The sequence below is a fragment of the Psammomys obesus genome, unplaced genomic scaffold (genome assembly GCF_907164565.1).
Source record: "Psammomys obesus unplaced genomic scaffold, mPsaObe1.curated_primary_1811, whole genome shotgun sequence".
NCBI lineage: Eukaryota > Metazoa > Chordata > Mammalia > Rodentia > Muridae > Psammomys > Psammomys obesus.
The window spans coordinates 5,410,585-5,425,201 of NW_026596152.1; the positions used below are offsets into that span (position 1 = coordinate 5,410,585).

The 14,617-nt window shown below is 51.5% G+C and overlaps 1 protein-coding gene and 1 long non-coding RNA gene across 5 annotated transcripts in view; one reads left to right on the top strand and one right to left on the bottom strand.

Moving 5' to 3' along the window:
* Positions 1-13,618, top strand: part of Arhgap44 (Rho GTPase activating protein 44) — a 153,553-nt gene extending 139,935 nt beyond the window's left edge. Inside the window, exons 17-22 of one of the 4 annotated variants that reach the window (XM_055594480.1) lie at positions 3,992-4,009; positions 4,803-5,030; positions 6,789-6,946; positions 8,502-8,879; positions 11,379-11,430; positions 13,479-13,547. In XM_055594480.1, coding sequence (XP_055450455.1) covers positions 3,992-4,009; positions 4,803-5,030; positions 6,789-6,946; positions 8,502-8,879; positions 11,379-11,386 — 790 coding nt within the window. In that variant the 3' untranslated portion in view covers positions 11,387-11,430; positions 13,479-13,547. Of the gene's footprint in view, positions 1-3,991; positions 4,010-4,802; positions 5,031-6,788; positions 6,947-8,501; positions 8,880-11,378; positions 11,431-13,478 lie in introns of all 4 variants that reach the window. The other 3 variants (XM_055594478.1, XM_055594479.1, XM_055594481.1) reach the window with 3 other exon arrangements.
* On the bottom strand, positions 9,928-14,116 carry LOC129667028 (uncharacterized). Its single transcript, XR_008718672.1, has 3 exons — positions 12,732-14,116; positions 10,549-10,778; positions 9,928-10,143 (listed from the first exon to the last, which is right to left on the bottom strand). It is a non-coding gene; the product is annotated as an uncharacterized LOC129667028 (long non-coding RNA).
* Positions 14,117-14,617: the final 501 nt, after the last annotated feature.

Here is a 14,617-nt window from a genome sequence, read left to right on the forward strand (position 1 = left end):
AGAGGGCTACAGACCAGAGATGAGGATTTTAGCAGAGACCCTTGGAAAACACATCCCAGCCATGCCAGGCAGGGTTGTGTAGACCTCTGCCTCATTTTCAGTCTCTTCTATTAGGCTGCCAGCACCCTTTCCTCAGAAACCTATCTTGACTGGTCTAACAAACTTGTCCTATAGGACAAGCAACACAATAAAGAGGGCTCTGGGCTACCCTTCTCCCATGCTTCACTGCTAAAAGGAAGAACTGACATCAGACATTAAACCCAGCTGGTGTCTTCTCAGTGTCTCCATCTCACGCCATCCCCAATTCAGCAAAACAATATCCTTCTGCCTTTAGTAAGCACTGTCTACCCATTCTTCCTCAAGCAGACAGTTTATTTTAGACAGTCTCATCATCTGTCTTTAGATGACCTGTATAGACTAGACTTGAGCTCAGAGATCTGCCTGCCTCTGCCTCCCGAGTGCTAGCATTAAAGGTATGTGCCACCATACCCACTTACACGTACTTAAAGTCATACATGCTTGGCATCTATAGTAACAGGACATTAGCACTGTTGATTCTTCCTCAGGGTTGTATGTCCCTTATCAGAATAACCATACCTCACATTTTGGAGTATATGCTTAAGCATGTGAAATGCCGTGGGCATGCAGCCCAAGAAGAAAAACAAAATATGTTTCACATCTGTATCCTGAAGGTCATTTTACACAGCATTTTTCCTGCAAGTCAGCACTTTGGGGTCAAGGGTAAGATCCCAGACATTCTCAGCAGCTCACAAAGCTTTGAATTTGAAGCATTCTACATGACAGATTTTCAGACAAAGTGAGCTGAGCCTGTGCCTGGTCTCCCAGGGCCGAAGGTCTTATGTTTATGTTCATTATTCTACAAACACCACCCCTCCCCAGGGGAAGACAGAGTGTTGTTCCTACTTTACAAAAGGTTACTCAAAGGTCACTCGTTTGTATCTGTATCACATAGCTAATAAAATGGCAAGTCTGGGATTCATACTAAGATTTACTTTCCCCAAATCCCACTCTGCTTCCCTAACAGGATACGTAGACACCACGAATCTCCACTGTATCACCTGATCAGATGCCATTTTTGTGGCTCGGCACACCCTGTCTTAGACATACTTGGTGTTTACATTAGTTCACGTTTTTGTTGCTATAACCAAATTCTGGGGGCTGGGCAATGTATTAAAGAAAAGAGGTTTACGTAACCCATCATTCTGGGGCTACCGAGACATGGTGCCAGCCTCATCTTGGCAGTAGTTGAAGGTCCCTTGGCTGCATCCCATGGCAGAGGGCAGTAGGAGTACATGTGAAGGCGAGAGATAGCATGGCAGGACAGGAAGCCGGAGAGGGGCTCAGGGATCACGCCTGCCCTTTTCTGACAGCTCTCCTGCGAGGGGCAGGGTCCCATCAGGACTTCCTCAGTTCCTTCTGAGGATAGTGTCAGCTGTGACGCCATCACCTCGTGCTATGTCTTAAAGGTCATCACATTCTCAAAGGACACGCCATAGACCTCCCCAAACCGCAGCACCATCTCCCACACGCGCACAACCCATCCTGTCACTGCGCAGTCAGTTGTTAAGTTGCGAAGTTGTTACCTTCAGGGGTGCTGGACACAGGAGGGGGCTATTTGCCCCAGTCTGTCTCTGAGGAAAGAGTTAGAACGAGCAATTGGTCTACCTGGAACTAGAGGCATGGGTCATCTCAGAACTTTGTTGTTGTTAGCCTCATTTAAAAATCTAAAGTGTGATTTACAGAAAGTCATGCAAGTGGTGCTTGGCTGCGCGTGGTGCCACACACCTGTCATGCTTGCACTGGGGAGGTGGAAGCCAACTTGTGCTCCATGAGTCTTTCTGTCAGAAAACAAAAGGCCTGTGACAAAGAAATCCGTGGAAGGTTCCGGTAGGCAGAGAGGAATGGCGACTGCCACATGAGTGCCAGTGAGCCATGGTGTCAACTCCCAGTCGCCTGACTGCTGTTTCCTTTTCCTCACAGCATCACACCCGTGGCCCCCATATTCGGCAGGCTCCACGCAATCCCTTCCTGCTTCCCCAGGAAAGGCTCTGAGGAGCAGGAGCACAGTGCTCTGGGGTTGACTCTGTGCTTCCTGTTCACAGATTCCCCAACCATAGCTTCTCGGGGTCTCCTCTTAACCAATACTTGCCTCCTTTTCTAAGACTGAGTCTTCACAAGAGTGAGTCTTGGGGTGCCAGAGCCTCCATTCTGGCTTTGAATTTCCATCAGCAGCACCCGCTGGAGTCAGCTTGCTAGCATGCCCACTTCCATTTTTTCATCCTTAAAGACACCCAGCCCTGAGTCTGTTCTGATCTCCCTTTTGAGACAGCAGTGAGTGAACAGAGATTTGTGAACTGTTGATACAGACATCCAGTTGGATCCCCATTGTCTATGTGCAGCCTCCTTTGGGTGGGGTGCTAAGCAGCTTTGTCACTGAGGCCTTTGGACTGAGTTTATCTGGATGTTCAGACATACACGGTCAGCAGCTTGCTCCTTTGTAAACGAATGTTTCGGTACCCATGAGTGTAGCTGCCACCTTTGCTATTGAGTCACTTTAAGATTTAAATAACTACTTGAAAATGTCAGTGGACATGGTATGTGTGATCACAGAACCCAAGATAGGCAGAGGGGTGACTGGCACGGCCCAGCAGCTTCCAGTGAAGGTGGCAGTGTGCACTCCGCTTGGAGTTCTCAGTTGCGGCCATTTGTCAGTCATAATTAGCAGGGCTTGCTCAGTACCTAGCTGGTGGCCAAGTATGCTTCTTTCCATGGTGAAGCAGATCAGCAGGTAGTCTGGAGTCTGAGGTTCCAAGTGTTGGAAGCTGCCCTTGGAAAGGAGAAGCAGGCCTCTCAGTCCTGCTTCTAAGGACCCAGCTTCCCCTCCCTGGTGAGGGAAGGGTCCTCTAAGCAGAAGAGAATATGGTGAGGAAGAGTGGCGGGTAGGACTTCAGGACTCTTGTGGCTGACCGCCTGCTGTGAAGTGTCACTCCCCTTTTTTTCTGATACATTCTGAAACCCAGAAAGCATCATTTGCTGACCCTATTTGGCCTGCTGTGAATACCAGGGACACACACTGACCCTCGCCCCAGAGTCTAGTGATCTTCCTGAGGTTTTCTGGACACCCTATGAAGATGTTCAAGATGACTTGAAAGCCAGCGCAGTGAATCCTGGAAAGAGATTACCTCCCCCTCCTCCCCATCCATTCAGAGATGCCTCCTTGAAGCCATCAGGGGACCTGAGGAGGAATGTCAGCCCTGGCACTAGGTGTGAAAGGTTCAGGAAGCTGACAGAAGCCTAGGATTGCTTGATAGCACCTTCACTGTTCCCCTCACCACAGGTCCGTGCTGAGGCATGTTTCCTTAAAGGAGCCATTCCACCTGCTACACTTCACCTCTGTATTTCAATCGGTCTTTCATCTTGTTGTGCCTCTATAAGGTAAATGTGACCATTCTAGATAGACAGGACTCCATGGTGCGATAGCTCAGTGCTCCCGACTGTGAGTGAGAAGACAGAGAATGAACACATGGGTGCTCTCTTACGCCCACCGTAAGCACTAGAGACCGGAATGTCATAGAGTGTGCCTTGTCCTTCTACAAAGTTTCATGTCTCCCTCCATACTAAAGTCCTCGTCAATGAAGCTGTTGCCTAAGGAGGACACAGGACCAGGTCCGCTGGACTAGATGACGGCCACTATCTGGCTTCTGTGTCTGTGCAACTTGGAAACGGGCAGATGGGCTCTCTGATGAGTCCACCACCCCATAGTCCTGTCAGCTATTCTCTATTTACCTACATGGTTTTGGCTTGTGTAAACACAGGAGAGGCTTGGAGACTACACACTAGTCATCTTCCCACAACACAAGCCTTACATCAGGACTCTTGACAGGAAACCCTTTGCAGACACACCACCTCTGTGTCCAAAGGAAGGTGTAGATTTGTTGACACTAATATCTGTATGTTTCTGTCCCTGCAGCCTTAGGAAAATCCAAAGGTACAGTATCCTCTGGTAGCTATGAGGTCACTTCCAGTCTCTTAAAGCAAGCAAGCTGTGTGGTAGTGAGCTCCGCAAGAGGGTGAATGTGCCGTGTTTGGTTGCTTGGCCGACTTACTTGGAGCTGTGTGTCCATCATCAAAGTAGACTCTAAACCTGGAGGGACCATAGGCATGAGCAGCCCCTTCCATGCTATGTAGATAAGCAGCTGTGGTCTACAGAGGTCATGCCTTGACAGGGTCCCCAGCAGTGTCAAAGCTGGGGCTAAGCCCCACGTTGCAAAAAGGATGCAATTAGAAGTCTCCTGCTGGGTGGTTCATGTGCTGGACTGGTGCTGTCTATCCCTGCCCCATCCACCATCTTCTTACATGGGAAGGACGTTTCCCTTGCCCCCCAGGTAGGCCACATTCTGCTCTGAGGACAGCTTGAGTTCCACACCCAGGATGCTTTGGGGGCCATTATCCCAGGGCCTGCTGGCTTTGGCAGAGGGTAAAAGCACAGCTTGTGGACTCCCAAGCTGTTGGCTGTGCCCTGTTGTGCTTTTCCACTGAGGGAGGGCAGCTCGTGCCAGGCCTGGACTGCGGGTCTGCATGTCAGCAGGTCCCCAGCAGCCCAGGCACTGGAGCGGTGCTAGCCATACCTCTCTACTGCGGGCATTGCTTCCAAGGGCCGAGGAGGATGCTAAGCCTGCTGCTCTCTCCTAACAGATTGCTTGAATGTCTCCGCTTCATGGGGGAGGGAATGTGTCATCTGTCACATGTGGGTAAGCAGATGTCTTTGTGTCCCTCGCCAGCATGGGTGTGAGGGTCATGGACACATCTTGGGTGGCTCGAAGAGGCTCCTCTGCTGGTCGGAAAGCATCCTGCGCCCCGCCTTCCATGCAGCCTCCCGCCCCACCCTCCGAGCTGGCTGCACCCCTGCCATCACCCCTGCCGGAGCAGGGCCCAGACAGCCCTGCCACTCCAGCTCCTGCGCTCTCTCCATCAGGTGCCAGCCTGCAGCCCACCCCCGAGCGCCCCAGGTAAGCCCAGCCCCATCATGGAAGGCTGGCATGTATGCTGGGGTGCCTGGGCTTTGGCTCCCACTCCAGGCCTCCTGGATCCGCTCATCACCGCCCCCACATCTGAGCATTTGTGTTTGGCTTTCTGCATTCTGCCAGCACCCAGGCACCTCACCTGCATGGCCTGCCCTGGGTTGCTATGTGAAGCGCAGGCTTTCTAAGAAAAGCAAACCGAAGCAGACGTAGAAGGTGCCTTTCTCCAGACCCTGCCGGGGACTTCCCACCATCCACATACCCTCTTCTGTGCCCACACGCATCCCTGGTTCAGACTTTAGGAAGTCAGCGTTTCTCCCTTGTGCCTTTAAGTTTGTAGGGGCCAGTTTTACTACTAAAATTAGTGCAGACCAGGGGTGTAAAGTGGCAGTCACTCAGGGTATGGTGACCTTTAAGCCTGTTGTGTGGTGGAGTTGCAGTTCAGAGAAGAGAACATCCATTTCATTCCATCACCAGGTCACTGAACATTACCAGAACTCTTTCTGACGAATGTAGTAATATGTGATTTCTGCCATAAGTCACGCCATGCCCCACTGACAAGAGACAACAATATTGAGCTCACCAGGGCCCAGGGTATAAGGAAGGGACGCCATGGCCCAGCCAGAGGACAGGAGTTTGAAGTGGGAGCAGCATCAGGGAGGTGGTTTGTTTCTCTTCTCATGCAGCAACCAGAGAAGTAGAGAGACTGCTTGGGCAGCTGTCACTATGGGCACTGGGTGGAGGGCCTGCTGAGTTAGCCCGGCCTTTAACTTTTGGATGGTTCATAGGTGAGGTTGCATATATCTTTTTAGCACTTGCTTCCTTTAATGAGTAGAACGGAATTGCATTTCAAAGTATAAAAATGACAAAGGAAAAGAGAGGGGCACCTGACACTGGGTATGCTAAGGAGGTTGCTGACGACTGTGGCCCACAGAAAGCCTGAGGCTGGCTGTGCCCCTGCAGGACTCTGGGTCCGTAGGAGCTGCAGACAGGGCAGTGGGAGCTTGGCGATGGACAGACTGGCAACCGTGGGCCAGATAAGCTGAGCAAGAGAGGAGAGACATATGACTGAGGTGGTCCCCTCTGCAGTATTCGTCTGCATCAATTAGATTTCCCGTCTTACAAAGATGCTGTGTGTTGTATCTGTGTCATACACACACTCCGTGAGGACGGCTCCCCTGGGCTCTTCAGGCATTCCAGGGCTATTACGTGTTGGTGCCCCACTTCTGTGGAGGACATCACTCACTGGTGCAGACGACTGCAGAAGTCAAACATACTGAAGAGCTCCCCTTTACCTGGAGAGCCACAGCCAGAAGCCTGGCGGCAGAGGTTTCATCATCATCCCTTCCTGGGGACACTGACCCTAGGAAAATCTCTTGGCTCTGGTATGCCATAGTGATGGAAGGAGCATGAAGATTCTGAGTGTTTGGTTTCAGAATGCCTTAGAATTCCCTGGTTGAGGACAGCAAAGACGGGTGCCACCTATATGCCCCATTGCTCACTGCTTGCTTGAGGGCAGAGGGTGCTGGTTGTGAATACCAAGCTGAGAGTGGAACCCGGGATCAGCACTCTGGGAAGGGTCAGTCAACCTCACCTATTTGGGATCATCAAAGGCTTTGAGAAGGGACTGAGGCAAGCGCTGTGATAGTTAAGCAGGGCTCAGCTGCTCAGCACTACAGTGAGCAAGATGGGGACTGAAGCTGACTGTGCTCAGGAGTCACCTTGCCCTGTGTGCTTGTGTTTCAGTGTGTCTAAAAGCAAGGAACTGTCGCCAGGGGCTGGGCAGAAAGGAAGTCCTGGGTCCATCCAGGGGACAGCCAGTCCAGGGACGCAACTGGGGCCACAGCCGGCTGCCAGCCCCAGCCAGCTTTCTGCAGACCAGAGTCCTCATACACTCCGGAAAGGTACGTCCCCTCCTTCTGACCATTCTTAAGCCAGAGTTGGATGCTCTTCCCATTAGCAAGGGCCCCTGGAAACCCTTGCTTAGTGAATCATTCCTCATCTTGCCACTAGAGCTTTGAGAAATGTTTGAGTATGTTCTACCAGGGAACATACTAAATATGCAGCAGGTCAGTAGAAGATGGATCAGGGAGCCAAACTTTCGTAATATATGATGAAGGTATGGTGTTCGACCACATGATCCGACTGAATTACCACACTACTATGGAGAAATCATTGTTCTTCACATTATACAAAAGAGGCCTATTTAGTTTTTAGAAAAGGATAAAATAATTAACCCCAAGGCATGTGGTAGCAAGTAGAAGATAGAAACCTGACCCAAGTTGGCAGAGCCTGTCTTTCTCTCATCCACACTGCAGGGGAGACAAGCCTGGGAAATAAGATATCCGCAGACCTGCTTTTCATTTTGTGGAGGGGATGTGTATGGAGAGGGGCAAGGATGGGGAAGAAGCCATTGGGCCTCTCTGGGGACTTAAGTGAGTTCCTTCTAGCATTGCTCATAGACTGGCAGCCACCCCCAGTTCTGAGCGTGTTCATGTTCTCAGGATGTTCACCTATCAGTGGCATCTTGGGGGTGTTTGACTCCATTGTAGATTCCACTCACTTTTTCAATTCAAGGTAGGAGGCATCCTCAAGAGCTGAGGAAATGAAGGCACTTCAGAAAGGCTGGGCCAAAGGTGTGCTTTCAAAATTGGGTGTAGCTCAGTGCTTGACTACTTTGCTACTCCCCTGCACTGCAAGAGAGAAAAGTACAGTTGGTTCATCCATGCTTGATAGAGAATGGGTAAAAGAAAGCAACCCATGGCCACAGGCTAGGGAAGCGGAGGGTGCATTTACTAAGTCACAATTGTGAAGGGTAGAATTCTAATGTTTTCCACAGTTGTGTAACTATAGGCCACATACAGTAACTAATTAGACATTTACAAGGAGCTAGGGAAGTCTTGCCAAGTTCCCAGCACACAGAAGTGATCCCACTTGGGGACATGGAAATGCTAAGGACTGTAATTTGGTCATTATGCATTGCGTTCTGTCAGTATACAAAAGCTGTTATATCTGTTCACGTAAAGATTAAAAGCCAAAGCCTGGGCGGCCACTGTACGAGGCTGAGGTGGGGATCTGAGGCGGTGGAGACTGGCACTGTCTAGCTAGAGGATTTATCACTGTGGGAGACAAAGGTCACCGCACAGCCTCAGACAAAGACCTGGGAAGCACCCCTACTCAGTGCTCTGTGGTGATACCTTGAACTACTATCTTCCCAGCAGAGCCACCCTTACTGACTCACTCTTTAAATTCGGTGAGGAGAGGAAAAAAAAAATGGGTTAGCAGCAGATGGCAAGTTAAGGAAACTCAAGAGTTCTCTGTTCATTTTTAAAGCTTCTTGGCTGCTCCTGGCATGGCAGGAGGAAGCAGCGGCCAGTTGGAACCATGATGATACACACTAACGGGTATACCAGTGGACTTCCCTAATAGCCATATAACTTATGTTGCTTTCTCTTACAGTTTCAAAGAAGTTGGCACCAATTCCTCCCAAGGTCCCCTTCGTGCAGCCAGGGACTGTTTCTGACCAGCCCACTGGCCAGCCATCCCCAGTCAGCCTGTCTCCAACTCCACCGAGCACACCATCACCCTATGGACTGAGCTACCCTCCGGGGTACTCCTTGGCCTCTGGCCAGCTCTCTCCTGCCTCTGCTCCTCCCCTGGCCTCTCCCTCTGTCTTCACAAGCACTTTAGCCAAATCTCGGCCCACCCCTAAGCCCCGACAGAGGCCCACCCTGCCACCACCTCAGCCTCCCAGTGTCAGCCTGTCAGCCTCGAGTCCACAGTCCACAGAGCATCCCATGCTAGATGGCATGTCGCCGGGAGAAAGCATGTCTACAGGTAAGTAGGCCAGTGGCTGTCTGCAGGCCTCCTGTGAAGCTTAGCCGAGTGTGCCAGGAGCAGGACCAGCATCCCCTCTGGCCACAGCTAGCCCCTGGCCCTCTCTCCCAAAGCCCCTGGGGAAAGCAGTCTTGGAGAGCAGCCGGCATGCAGGGGAGTCCGAGAGACTTGTCCAGCAGCTTAGGGATCTGCGTCCCTGGAGTTGGGATTGTATCCTTTGGAGTGAGACCTCCAGAGAGGCAGTGTCATCCTCCTCCAGACACAGGCCAGCAACTGAGCAATACAGATACTTAATGGAGGAGGGAGGCTAAGAACCAGAGGGTTTTCCTGAGGAGAAAATCAGCCTTGCTAGAAAAATGTATTTGCAGATGCTTCTTACAGATGGGTCATCTTTAGGCAAACAGGTCTCCCCTTCTCTCAGCAGACTTCCTACAGCTGTAAATTAGTCAAATCCACAACTGCTTGACTAAGTTTACTCTAAATCAAAACAAAGGCTGGGTTGTCCTTCCAAGGAAAATGTTTAAGTATATGAAATTACAGCTAGTGAACCCAGTTCACTATGGAAGAAATGGGTGTTTAAAAATGTCTCCCAGACACTTGCTTTATACAATTACAAAGCCAGCGGCAGAGCTCTGGTGTCTGCTAATGTCATGTGAGCCTTTTCCTCATTTAGGGAGATAGCAAAGTGCTGGGCTGAGTCCTCAAGCAGAGCTGAGTCATTTTATAGGGCAGACAGCCTTACCACATGGAGCATGGTCCCAGAGAGCAGGTGAGGCAGCTTGACAACACTGCATACCCACAAACACCCTCCCACCGTGCACCAACAAACACGCACAGAGGAAGCACATGTGCTCTGAACACTTACCACACACATACCCAACTACGTGCATATACACCTGTACACACAGCATACTATACATCTGTATGCATAATATACATATACCATGCATGGAAACCACATACTCAAATGTGCAACGGCACACACACACTACACATACTGTGTCTTAGGGTTTCTATTGCTGTACTCAAACACCAGGACTACAGTAACTTTGGGAGGAAAGGATTTATTTCACCTCACAGCTTACATTTCGTCATCCAGCGAGGTCAGGAAAGGAACTCGAGGCAGGGGCTGATGCACAGGCCATGGAGGAGTGCTGCTTACTGGCTCGCTCCCCGTGGCTTGTTGAGCCTGCTCTGTTGAAGCCGTGGCACCGCCCAGCCGTCATCAGTGAGGAGAATGCGCCACAGGCACCGGAGGCCCGCCCTGTGGAGGCATTGTCTCAGTGGGGGTTCCTTCTTCCCAGGTGACTCCAGCCCGTGTCAGGCCGACCCAGAACTAGACCGTGCACCACACCACACACTCTACATCGATGCGCACGTGCATTTGTGCACGTACACACAGGTGCAGCGTACCGTCATGCTGACTTAGCATACACAGACATACACCACATAGGGACTGCGTGTACGTGCAGCACACACATATTCCACTCTTGGGTCACATGTACACACCCTGCTCACCCATACGCCAAAGCTCCACACGTGTACAGATGGCGAGCACACCCACACGTGGAAGCCGCATACCCACCTAAGAATTAAGCTGGGGCAGGTGGACTGTTTGCTCTACCCGAGCTTATCCCCAGCACATACGATAAGAAACCCACATACTCACATGCACTCTGTGCCATGTACATGCCAAGACCAGTAGGCTCCTTGGGTACAGTGGGACTCTGCTCCCACCGCATCGTCATAGAACTTGTCATGTTCTTCCCTGGATGAGATGGCAGCCACAGATGGGGTCCAGCTCTCGGCTGCCAGTGAAAATGCTAGTCAAATAGCAAGTGCTTGTCACAGGTCAGGACTTGCAGCATCATGGGGAAGAGCCATCTGGCCAGCCGGCTTCTGTATTTTTGGAAGTGATAAATGTTGACTATATTATTCACCCCTTCTGTAGCATAGTCAAACCCTAGGGAACTTTCCTGGAAAAGGCAGTGGTACATTGCCTAGAGGAACCCTTGTGGGGAGGCAGCACCTGCTTGAGCGGGTGGTGGCCAGGGGCAGCCTGTAGGGGCTGTGCCCTCATCACTCCAGCTCTGCCAACTTTCCCAGCCACTCCAAAGCTGGGAGTCAAGGTATCCCTGTGAACAGGGCACAGGACGAGCAATGCCACTGAAGGAAGCAGAAAGGAGCAGAATGAGAGAAGTGGTAGGCAAGGAGGGACAGGGCCTGCAGCTTGAGGCATAGGTCACTTTCCACAGCCTAGGCTAAAGTCTGTGACTCAGTGACCGTTAGACTCAAGTGACATCCTGCCCAGAGTCCCCACTGTATCAATGTTCTTTGGGCAGCAGACCATCATGTGTCCTGTATGTAGAGGTCTCTGACAGTGTAGAATCTGTAGTCGGTGTGGCATCTCTGGGACTGTGACATGGACAGTGTTTTTTTGTTACGTGTGTTTCATCCTGTTTGTTCCTCTCTCCGAATCCTATCATTATGTTCTTGCAGCTGTGTGACATGAGTGACGCAGTGTTGGATACGTGTGAGGGGGATTTTCAGGGTAAGCTGGCCCCAGCTCACCTCGCTTTACTCCCTCTAGCCAGCCCAGCCAGCTGCCTGGCCCCCACCCATCCCAGCAGCCCATCCTCTCACTGCATGTGGCTCAGACCCACCAACAGCATGCCTTCTTCACTTACTGGCTTTCCCAGCCTCAAGGAGGGCCTGCTGGCTTAGGAGCCTGTGGCTCTCCGAGGCTACTGGCCTGTTTTCCCTTTCCTCTCATTAGGAAAAGACACACCCAGCATAGGGGCCCCAGCCCGTCTTTTTCTGCTTGTCACCATCTTAGCGGCAGATCCCCTTTCCTCCAGTTAACAGTTTACCCTGATAACAGACCTGCTCTTATGGGGCTACCTGCTGGAAGCACCCCTTTGCTGAGGAACGTGTCCCCAAGAACACTCACCAGGTGCTGTCTGGCACAGGGCCACTACTTTGGTCAGTGGCCTTGGGCATGCACCAGCTCATTCATGTGCCGCTGGCAGCACTAAGGCAAAGGCTGGCAGTCCAGAGGGCAGCACCTAAGGTTCTCAAACTCAGTGTTTTAGAACACGAGTTCTGTAATGACAGCTACCGCCAGTCCTCTATCCGACCCTGGAATGTTTGGGGGCATTTCCATAATTTTTATCTACTTGGGTTTCCTCTCATCAAGAATAGATATTAAAACCTAAAAATCAGGCAAGAGCATGAATGAAGCCTAGAGACCAATGAAAGGATTTCATCCTACTGACTAGCTGCTAGGCATCTGGTACTCACAATTCTCCTGAGGGGAGCATGAGGCTTCTCCCCTAAGCCCTGCCCTCTTGCTGAGTGACCCTTTTTGCTCAGGATCCTTTGAGGGAACCCCCAAGGTAGGGTTGAGACAGTCCTGTGCTAGCTGGGCACCGTCTGAACTGTCAAGTTGATGCTCCTCAATGCCCTGTTGCCCTGATTTGACTACAGGGTTGCTTAAGCTTGTCCAAAGCCGCAGTCTTGCCATGAGACCTTGATCCACCCTCCCACGCCCCCTCCTTCAGCAGCCTGCCTCCCACATACAGAACAAAATCAGCCTTTAAGCCTCCTGTGGGACCCACAACACACTGCGGGGGAGCACTTAGTATGGCGGGCAAGTGTCAGGCCCCAGCCTGCCCCACCCCTGTGCCACTGGGCAGGCTGAAACAGGTAGAGTAGGGGTGTCCCGGTGCTCGTGTGTCTGTAAGATGTCTTTGAGGGCAGTGTCCAAGTGTAATGCATGTACACTCGGTATGGTACTCCTCATTCTCAACATGTTTTGTTAATATTTTTAAAGCCAACAAAACCACAACTCACCTTCTGAGTGGCCTAGGGCCAAGCCCCTGCCAGGTTGGTGTGCTCAGTTAGAATGCTGTTGCCAGCTCAGGTTGCACGACTCACAGACGTCCAGAACTAAGTGAAGTGGACAGAGGGAATGATATAACTAGGGGTGAAGGGTCCCAAAAACCCATCATCCCAACTCACCTCCTGCAGCCCAGGGCCTCAGCAGGCTGGGCCCTCCAGATCTACCCTCCTGAGGCTCCAGGACCACTCACTTCCAGCGTGCGTGTCCAAGAGGCCGAGTGCCCAGCTGATGGCCCTGTGAAGCTGTTCTCTCTTGGCTGACTCCCAGATATCTGGACACTAAGCCTTGTAACCTCTGGTACATTCATCCTCCCTGCCTTTGTCAGGATGACCTTTTAGTGTTCCTTGTGAAAGTCAAAACAGGTGATGGCAGTGGGGTTGGATCCAGCATCCTATGGAAGATTCTGTCCTGCCTCCCTGAGCTGCTACCACACAGCAGTTTCTGAGTGAGGACAGTGACTGTCTCTGTAGGCTGATTCGTAGATGGTACTGAGGCCTTCCTGGGAACACCCTGCTTATCAGGACTTGGATACAGAGGCTGAAAGACTGGAACAGCCTTGTCCCCTAGCCAGGCTCCCAGGCATTAGACCAGACCCAGCCACACCCAGTAGTGTCCAACTTCTAATGAGCAAGTCTGAGCATATAACCAGGCCACACTGCTTTCAACTGGCCCCCCTTCACCTCCTCCTCTCTCTGCAGATCTTGTCCACTTTGATGTCCCCTCCATCCACATAGAGCTGGGGTCAACGCTCCGCCTGAGCCCCCTGGAACATGCACAGCGGCACGTGGTGACTGACAAGAGGGACTCAGAAGAAGAGTCTGAGAGTACAGCTCTTTGATGCAGCCCACCTTGACACCTGTACATACATCCGTGGGCCCCCAGACACCACCCGGAGCAGTGCCCCCTAGCCTGCCAAGGATTTTCCATCAGCCCTTTGCTGTCATGTCCAACACCAGGGTGGAGCTAGGCAGAGGAAAAGAGCTCTCCCATCCATGTGGCCAGTGTTGGTGGTGCAGATTTCGTTTGTTCATTTCGGGTGATGATTCCAGCCTTTTGTTTGACCTTTGCCTTTTGACTTTGTGCCTATTTTGATCCATCTTCGGCCTCCATGGCAAGCAGCATCCGCCTCTACTCAAGGGCTTGTCAGAATGGCCTTTGCAGGATGAGGGTGCACGGGAGGGTCCAGTCACTGCCTTGACTGGGACATCAGGGCCCGCAGCATCACCAGATGGGCCGTGGGGGGGGAGCTGGACAGGAGGAGACTCTTTCACCAGAGCAAGAGAAGTCCTGGGCACTGTCTGTCCTCTGTCTGCTGCCAGGGTCCCAGCCAACCAGAAAGACCTTTTAGGCTACCCTTAATCACAGCTCTAAAGTAAAGAGCGAACACATCTACTCAGACAGCTTTACTTCCCCTGTGTGACGAAGGCTCCCTTTACTCCGCCCTAATGTTTGTCAACTTCGGGTTTGAACATAGAAGGCCCTATGTAGGGCTCCATGTTCCCCAAACATATTGGCTATCTTAGAGCAACTGTCCCATTCAGGCACCCAGCTTAGTAGATATGTGGGGCCTGGCACTCCTGTTCTGGAGGTTAGTGCTCACTAGCAATAATTCTGTTCCCCAAAGCAGGCAGAGGGAGTGGGACTAGCTGCCCAGCCCACAGCGTGGCCTGCTTTGTTCACCAGCAGACCCTGCTCATCCTTCTCACCATAGCCCACCCAGCCCTGGGCAGGGGCACAGGGAGCCTGTTCACACTTTGGAATTAAGGGAATGAAACAGAGATCTGGGCCATGCATGCAAAGTCAAAGTTTAAAGTTTGATCCTTTGAAAATAGATATA